Source organism: Manihot esculenta, chromosome 7, assembly GCF_001659605.2.
Source record: "Manihot esculenta cultivar AM560-2 chromosome 7, M.esculenta_v8, whole genome shotgun sequence".
Taxonomy (NCBI): Eukaryota; Viridiplantae; Streptophyta; class Magnoliopsida; order Malpighiales; family Euphorbiaceae; genus Manihot; species Manihot esculenta.
This window is the reverse complement of record NC_035167.2, coordinates 14,865,663-14,873,866: the sequence shown is the minus strand read 5'-3', so window position 1 is coordinate 14,873,866 and position 8,204 is coordinate 14,865,663. Positions and strand designations below refer to the sequence as shown.

Below are 8,204 nucleotides of genomic sequence, written 5' to 3'. Positions count from 1 at the left end.
TGAACATGGACATACTAAGAAGACATGCTAGAAACTTTAGAAAAAGAATCAACGCTTACAAATGGTGCATATGGTAGTTGAGGCCTCTTCTGATCAGGGAATTTTAATATCTGCAGATGAGTATGCACAATTCACCCAATACCAGGCTTCTCAAAAATTCTCTAACTCCTCTATCACTGCAATTGTCGAGTAAGATAACTCTACTGCATGTCTTGTGTCTTCATCCTCTAAATGAGTTATTGATTCTGGTGCTACTGATTATATGTCAGGTAATTCTACTCTTTTATCCAATCTTAAGTCTCATGCATCGTCTTCTTATGTTACTCTTGCTGATGGCACTAAATCTTCTGTCATAGATTCTGGATATGTCAACTTAATCCCTTCCCTTTATGTATTCTCTGTGTTGTGTCTTTCTAAGTTCGCCTTTAATTTGCTTTCCGTTAGTAAACTCACTCGTGTACTGAATTATTGTATCTCATTCTTTCCTGATCATTGTGTTTTTTAGGATCTTTTTGACGAAGCAAATTATTGGTAGAGGGCGTAAGTCAGAGGGTCTTTACGTCTTAGATCAACAACTATCTTGATCTCTTGCATATTCCACGCATTTAACACCTTTTGATGTTCATTATCTTTTGGGGCATCCTTCTCTCTCGACTTTGAAGAAGTTATATCCATAGTTTCACTCTTTATCTGTTTTAAATTATGAGTCTTGTCAAATTTTCAAACATCACTATTTACCTACTGTGTCTCGAGTCAATAAACGGGTTTTGTCCCCCTTTGAATTAGTACATTCTGATGTTTGGAGTCCTTGTCTTATTGTGTCTAAGTCTGGCTTTAAGTACTTTGTTATTTTTGTTGATGATTTCTCTCACACTACTTGATTATTTTTAATGAAGAGTCGTTTATAATTATTCTCTATCTTTTGTGCTTTTTATGTTGAAATCCAAACTCAATTCAATATTTTCATTCGAATATTGTAAAGTGATAATGCTAAAGAGTATCTTTCTAGGGAATTGCAATCTTATTTGTTATAAAAAGGGATTCATCAGTCTTCCTGTGTTGACACTCCTTCACATAATGGAGTTGTCGAAAAAAAATCGACATCTTTTTGTAGTAGTCAGAGCCCTCTTATTCCGAATGAAAGTATCTAAATACTTTTGGGCTGATGTTGTATCCACTGCTTGTTTTTTTATCAATTGCATGCCCTCCATCCTTCATGGTGACATCCCTTATAACATATTGTTTTCCACTAAATCTTTATTTCCTATTGAGCCACGTATCTTTGGTTGTATTTGTTTTGTTCGTAATGTTCGCCCACTGGTTACTAAATTAGATTCCAAATCACTCAAATGTGTCTTTCTTAGCTACTTTTGACATCAAAAAAGGTATCGTTATTTTTCTCCTAATCTTAATCGGTACCTTGTGTCTGCTAATGTAACATTTTTTGAGTCAATTCCATTTTTTCCGCCATCATCTATTTATGACACCCAAGGAAGGAAGATGACCTCTTGTTATACACTGTTCGGTCTCTGTCTCCTCATACTATTCTTGCACCTTTCGCTCATGTGCCAGGTCACCCTCCCATCTTTCATGTTTATTCTAGACGCTTAGAGGACTCTGACTCCGCTTTCCTACACGCTTCTTCGTCGATAGATCCTGCTCCCACTGATCCTTCACCGTCTGATTTGGATTTGCCCAGTGCTATTCCCAAATGTAAACGTACTTGCACTCATTCTATTTTATCTTGTGTCTCTTATAGTCAATTATCCTTTTCTTCTTGTTGTTTTACTAGTGCTTTAGATTCTATTTCAGTTCTCAAAAATGTTATTGAGGATTTATCCCATCTTGGTTGGAGTGCTGCAATGGAAAAGGAAATGATGGCCCTAAACACTAATGGTACTTGGGAGTTGATGTCCTTGCCCCCTAGGAAAGCAGGCTATTGGGTGTTTGCAGTGAAAGTAAACCCTGATGGATCTGTTGCTTGCCTCAAGGCCCGTTTAGTGGCTAAAGGTTATGCTCAAACTTATAGAGTTGACTATTCTGATACATTCTCTTCAGTTGCCAAGCTCACATCTATTCGACTGTTTATTTCCTTGGCAGCTACACATGATTGGCGTTCGCATCAACTAGATATTAAAAATGCTTTTCTCCATGGTGATCTTCAGGAGGAGGTTTATATTGAGCAAACACCTGGTTTTGTTGCTCATAAGAGTTAGGCAAGGTTTGTAGACTTCGAAAATCCCTCTATGGCTTGAAACAGAGTCCTTGGGCATGGTTTGACAGGTTTAGTGAAGTGGTCCAACAGTTTGGAATGAAGATGAGTAAGTGTGATCACTCAGTGTTCTATAGAAATTCTAATAGTGGAGTAATTATGCTTGTAGTATATGTGGATGATACCATTATCACATAAAGTGATGTTGTTGGCATCACATCCCTAAAAGAATTTACTGTTCGGTCTCTATCTTCTCATACTGTTCCTGCACCTTTCATTCATGTGCCAGGTCGCCCTCCCATCTTTCATGTTTATTCTAGACGCTTAGAGGACTCTGACTCCGCTTTGCTACCCGCTTCTTCGTCGATAGATCCTGCTCCCACTGATCCTTCACCGTCTGATTTGGATTTGCCCAGTGCTATTCGCAAAGATAAACGTACTTGCACTCATTCTATTGTGTCTTTTGTCTCTTATGGTCAATTATCCTCTTCTTCTTGTTGTTTTACCAGTGCTTTAGATTCTATTTCAGTTCCCAAAAATGTTATTAAGGATTTATCCCATCTTGGTCGGAGTGCTGCAATGGAAAAGGAAATGATGGCCCTAAATGCTAATGGTACTTGAAAGTTGATGTTCTTGCCCCTAGGAAAGCGGGCTATTGGGTGTTTGCAGTGAAAGTAAACCCTGATGGGTCTGTTGCTAGCCTCAAGGCCCGTTTAGTGGCTAAAGGTTATGCTCAAACTTATAGAGTTGACTATTCTGATACATTCTCTTCAGGTTCCAAGCTCACATCTATTCGACTGTTTATTTCCTTGGCAGCTACACATGATTGGTGTTCACATCAACTAGGTATTAAAAATGCTTTTCTCCATAGTAATCTTCAGGAGGAGGTTTATATTGAGCAATACCTGGTTTTGTTGCTCATGGGAGTTAGGCAAGGTTTATAGACTTTGAAAATCCCTCTATGACTTGAAACAGAGTCCTCGGGCATGGTTTGACAGGTTTAATGAAGTGGTCCAACAGTTTGGAATGAAGATGAGTAAGTGTGATCACTCAGTGTTCTATAGAAATTCTAATAGTGGAGTAATTATGCTTGTAGTATATGTGGATGATACCATTATCACAGAAAGTGACGCTGCTGGCATCACATCCCTAAAAGAATTTCTTAAAACACAGTTTCATACAAAGGATTTGGGCTCCTTCAAATATTTTTGGGCATCAAAGTTATGCAATGTAAGAAAAGCATCTTCTTATCTCAAAGAAAATATATTCTTGATTTGTTGGCAGAAACAGAAAAATTGGATGCTAAGCCTTGTAGTGCTCCAATGACCATTAACCTTCACCTTACCACAGGACACAGTGAGCCATTTGCAGATCCTGAAATATATAGAAGATTAGTTGGAAAGCTGAATTATTTGACGATGACTCATCCTGATATTGCATATTCAGTGAGTGTGGTAAGTCAGTTTATATCATCTCCTACTGTTGCTCAGTGGGATGATCTAGGACAGATTTTTTGCTACTTGAAAGGGACCTCAAGACGAGACCTTTTCTATGGTAATCATGGGCACTCAAATATTAAATGCTTTTCTGATACTAATTGGGCAGGCTTGAAAGTTGATAGGAGGTCAACTACTGGATATTGTGTTTTTGTGGGAGGTAATCTGGTCTCATGAAAAAGTAAAAAGCAAAATGTAGTCTCTCGTTCTAGTGCCAAATCTGAATATCGAGCCATGGCACAAGCCGTATGTGAAGTTTTGTGGGTGTGTCAACTGTTGGAAGATGTTGGGTTCATAAATTCGGTGCCTGCTAAGAGTTGTGGTGTGATAATCAAGTAGCTATTCACATTGTCTCCAATCCAGTATTTTATGAGAAGACTAAACACATCGAAATTGATTGTCATTTTGTTCGTGAGAAGGTCTAACAAAAGATAATCTTAACAGGACATATCCGATTGGAGAACAACTAGGAGATATCTTCACTAAAGCTCTAAATGGGACTCGAGTTGATTATATATGTAACAAGTTGGGCATGATTAACATCTATACTCCAACTTGAGGGGGAGTGTTATAGATTATAGGAAGTAAACATGTTAATATAGGAAGTAAATATTGATAGATATATTAGTTGCTTAATCTTAGGGATTGCATGATCATAGTCTTGATCTCCTTTCCTTTCTAGATAAAGTCTCTCATGTATAAATGTGTTGTAATCTCAATTGTAATAGATATAAAATATTACCTTTCTACAATACCAAAAGTGCAGGCACCTGAGTTGATCACACAATTCCGACCTATCAGCCTTTATATTATGATGTTCAAGATGATTACCACAGTATTGATCAATAGAATGAAGTCTGTTCTCCCTTCACTTATAGCCCCAACTTAGAGTAGTTTTATCCCAAGATGTCGCTGTATGATAATGTGATTATTTTTCAAGAGGTGACTCATAGTATACAAGCCAAAAAATCTAGTGCAAAATGGATGGCACTCAAAATAGACTTAGAGAAGTCTTACAACAGACTAAGATAGGATTTCCTACTTGAAACTCTAACCCAAATGCAGTTCCCAACGCAATGGGTTTTTGTCATTAAAATGCTTCTTAAGACTCGTAATATGCAGGTTTGCTGGAATGATCTAGTCTCAAAATGTTTCTGCTCTTCTCTAGGAGTATGGCAAGGGGACCCCTTTCCCCTTATTTATTTTGTGTTGGCAATGGAAAGGTAGGAACATTTGATTAATAAAACTATCAGTTTGGGAGAATGAAAACTGATATAGATTAGCCGAGGAAGACCTCCCCTCTCTTCGCTATTCTTTGCTGATGACGTTCTATTGTTTGATGAAGCCTCTGTTAAGCATATGGAGGTGATTAAAAACTGTTCGGAGGTGTTTGAGCTTACTTCCAAGCACAAAGTAAACTTTTAGAAATCCAGAATTTATTTTTCAGTAAATGTGAAAAGTAATGTGGTATGGATGTTAGAGGTTAATGCTCTTGGTAAATATTTAAGAGTTTCTATAATGTAAGGGAGGGTCTCTCGAGATCATTTTGATGATCTTTTCTATAAAGTTAACAATCATTCAGCTAGTTGGAGAACTGAAGTACTTTTTTTTGTAGGATGAGTAACGTTAGCTAAAACTATTCTCTTTGCTCTACCCAACCATTTGATGCAATATGTTTATCTTATCAAATCAGTGTGGGATGAATTTAATAAACTAGTAAGGAGATTTAGCATCGACTTAGGTAAATTTACAAAAGAATTGAATTATAAATATAAATTTATAAAAATATTTAAATTATTTTATTTAATAATAAAAATATAATTAATTAAAAAAATTAAAATATATATATATATGAGATGACATGCGAACAAATATCACGTTTTCGTAAAAACTGATTTTATTTTATAGTTAAAATTATAAGAAATCTTAAAAAGTTTAATATAATTGTTGAAATTTCAAAATTTAGAATATAATTATAAATCCATGAAAATGTTTTGATTTTTTTCGTCTTCATTATTTAAATTAATTGGCCACTTTTTAAATTTTTATTAAAAATTTAGAAGAGCTAAATGTGATTTTTTTTATATTATAAATAAATTCATATTGAATTTATATTTACTTGAAAACTAAAATTCAGAAAGAGCGACAAGGCGCATCTAAGTAGGTAGGTTTTGAAGTGCATCCATAATTTCAGCATAAGCAGTTTTCATTAGGTCACAAAGTTTCAGCCTGTTCGGTATCTTTCGCTGTCAAAGAAGACAAAGTTCAAGATAATCCATTTCAACAAAACCACAATGCATTGAATTAAAAAACTACAATATCTCCATCACACAAACAACACGTCAACACCTCATCTTCTCTCTTCTTTTATTACACAGTAAAAAAAAAAAAAAAAAAAAGAGAAGAAATAAAGGCTTGAAAACCATTTATATATAATATAGTTGTAGTTAAGAGTTTCATGGTTCCAGGTTGCTGCCTGCAACATCCACAACAAATCTATATCTGACGTCGTTTTTCTCCAGCCTTTCCATTGCTTTGTTAACATAATCCATTTTGATTACTTCGATCATCGAGGTTAATCCCTTTTCCTTGCAGAATTCAAGCATCTCCTCTGTTTCTTTCATGCTTCCTATGAAGCTTCCTGTGATTGTTTTTCTCCCTACAAAGAAAAAAAATATTGCTTCTAGTTAGGAAAAAAAGAGCAGATAAACATCACCACCAGTCAATAACCTAAGATGTTGAACCTGTGCGTTGAAATTTTCAAAGGCAGAGCCAAAAATGCAAATACCAACTATAAGTCAATAATCTTTAATTTTTGTAGAAAACCCAGCAATGAAATGCCTACAATTGGAAACTAAAAACCCATGAAAGCTTTTCCAAATCTAACAGCAATCTGTCTGCCAAGTGTCTCAACAAATTAATGGAGGGTGAGAGAGAGAGAGAGGCTTACCAAGCATGACCAAAGGAGTGAGGAACTGCAATGGAGTATTGATAACCCCCATCAAGATAAGCTTCCCGTCAAGTTTCAACAGAGAAAGATAAGGCTCAAGAGGGTGAAAAACAGGCACAGTATCAATTATATAATCAAGGCTATCAGCAAATTCTTGCATCCTAGTTTCGTCTGAACTGACCAAGTACTCATCAGCACCAAGATGCTCCAAAGCTTCCTCTCTTTTCTTCTCTGAAGAACTTATCACAGTCACATGGTGTCCCAATGCCTTAGCAATCTTCACACCCATATGCCCTACTCCTCCAAGCCCTAATATGCCTCCTCTTAGCCCACTCTTCTTCAACCCAAAGTGGCTAAGTGGGCTGTACACTGTTAATCCTGCGCACAGTAATGGTGCTGCTTGTTCTGGTGACATTCCCTCTGGTATTATCACCACATACCTGAAAGCAATAACCAAAAAATCGAATTACAAACAAGAAACACACAATTTTTGGAAATGGGTTTTCTATTCTAATCCAAGTTACTACTTTTGATCAACGATCATGGACTGGGCGAAGCCTCCCTGGGTTGGCTTTCCATCGGTGTAGACATCATTATAGGACCAGATTTTCTTGTTGCAGTACTGCTCAATATCTGATTTACATGGGTTGCAATTCCTGCAACTTCCAACAATAACTCCAACTCCAACAACATCTCCTATTCTGAACTTAGTGACCTCTGATCCCACCTCCACCACCTCACCAACCACTTCATGCCTGAAAAGAAAAGCATAAAAATCCACTGTCTAAAGGAAAGAGACAGAATCTTTGAGGGTAATGCAAAAAGAGAGCAATTAATTTATTGAGATTAATACCCAGGAACCATGGGGTATCTCGACATGCCAAGATCATTCTTCACTTGATGAATATCAGTGTGGCAGATTCCGCATGAGAGTACCTTCAATAAAACATCCTCTGGGCCTGTGTTTCTGTACAAAAGAAAAGAATCAATCGGCAAAAGCGTAAGAAGAAATGAGAAAATAATGGAAGTGATTGAAGAATCACCTGAGAGTGTAGGTGTAAGGAGAGAGGATCCCTGATGGATCTCTTGCTGCCCATCCTACAACAGTTTTTTCTGTTTCAAGGCTACCCATTCTCGGTCTCCGACGAGAGAGAGAGAGAGAGAGAGAGAGAGGACGGACCGACGGACGGACGGACAGACAGAAACAGAGAGAGTGAGAGAGAGAGAGAGAGAGACTGTGGGGGAATGAAATTTTGCGCCGAGTCAGAAAAGGGAGCACTGTGGAATCGTCAATATATAGCCTCAAGAAGCATGGATGGAAGGAAAGAAAATAGTAAATAAATAAAGTTAATAATTAGGGCGTGCACTGTTCCGTTGCAACAAAATAATCAAATCGAGTAAATATATTTGATTTGGTTCTCAATGGTTGATAAAAAATTAGTTTTTTATTATTAATTTGATTATCTTTATTTGATAATCGAATTAATTGAAATAATTAATATATTTAATTATAATTTTATTAATAAAATATTATTTATAATTAATT

The 8,204-nt window shown here is 36.5% G+C and overlaps 1 protein-coding gene across 1 annotated transcript; it reads right to left on the bottom strand.

Annotated features, from left to right (window-relative positions):
* Window positions 1-5,986: 5,986 nt before the first annotated feature.
* On the bottom strand, window positions 5,987-7,927 carry LOC110607497 (probable cinnamyl alcohol dehydrogenase). The gene is made up of 5 exons (XM_021746625.2): window positions 7,702-7,927; window positions 7,512-7,625; window positions 7,186-7,413; window positions 6,659-7,098; window positions 5,987-6,367 (listed from the first exon to the last, which is right to left on the bottom strand). The coding sequence occupies exons 1-5, from the start codon at window positions 7,788-7,790 to the stop codon at window positions 6,165-6,167; spliced, it is 1,074 nt and encodes a 357-aa protein (XP_021602317.1). The 5' UTR covers window positions 7,791-7,927; the 3' UTR covers window positions 5,987-6,164.
* Window positions 7,928-8,204: the final 277 nt, after the last annotated feature.

Coding starts and splice junctions, on each gene's coding strand:
- LOC110607497 (XM_021746625.2), bottom strand. CDS start 7,790: ATGGGTAGCCTTGAAACAGAAAAAACTGTTGTAGGATGGGCAGCAAGA. Junction 7,626..7,701: donor CCTTACACCTACACTCTCAG/GTGATTCTTCAA, acceptor TCTTTTGTACAG/AAACACAGGCCCAGAGGATG. Junction 7,414..7,511: donor AGATACCCCATGGTTCCTGG/GTATTAATCTCA, acceptor TTTTCTTTTCAG/GCATGAAGTGGTTGGTGAGG.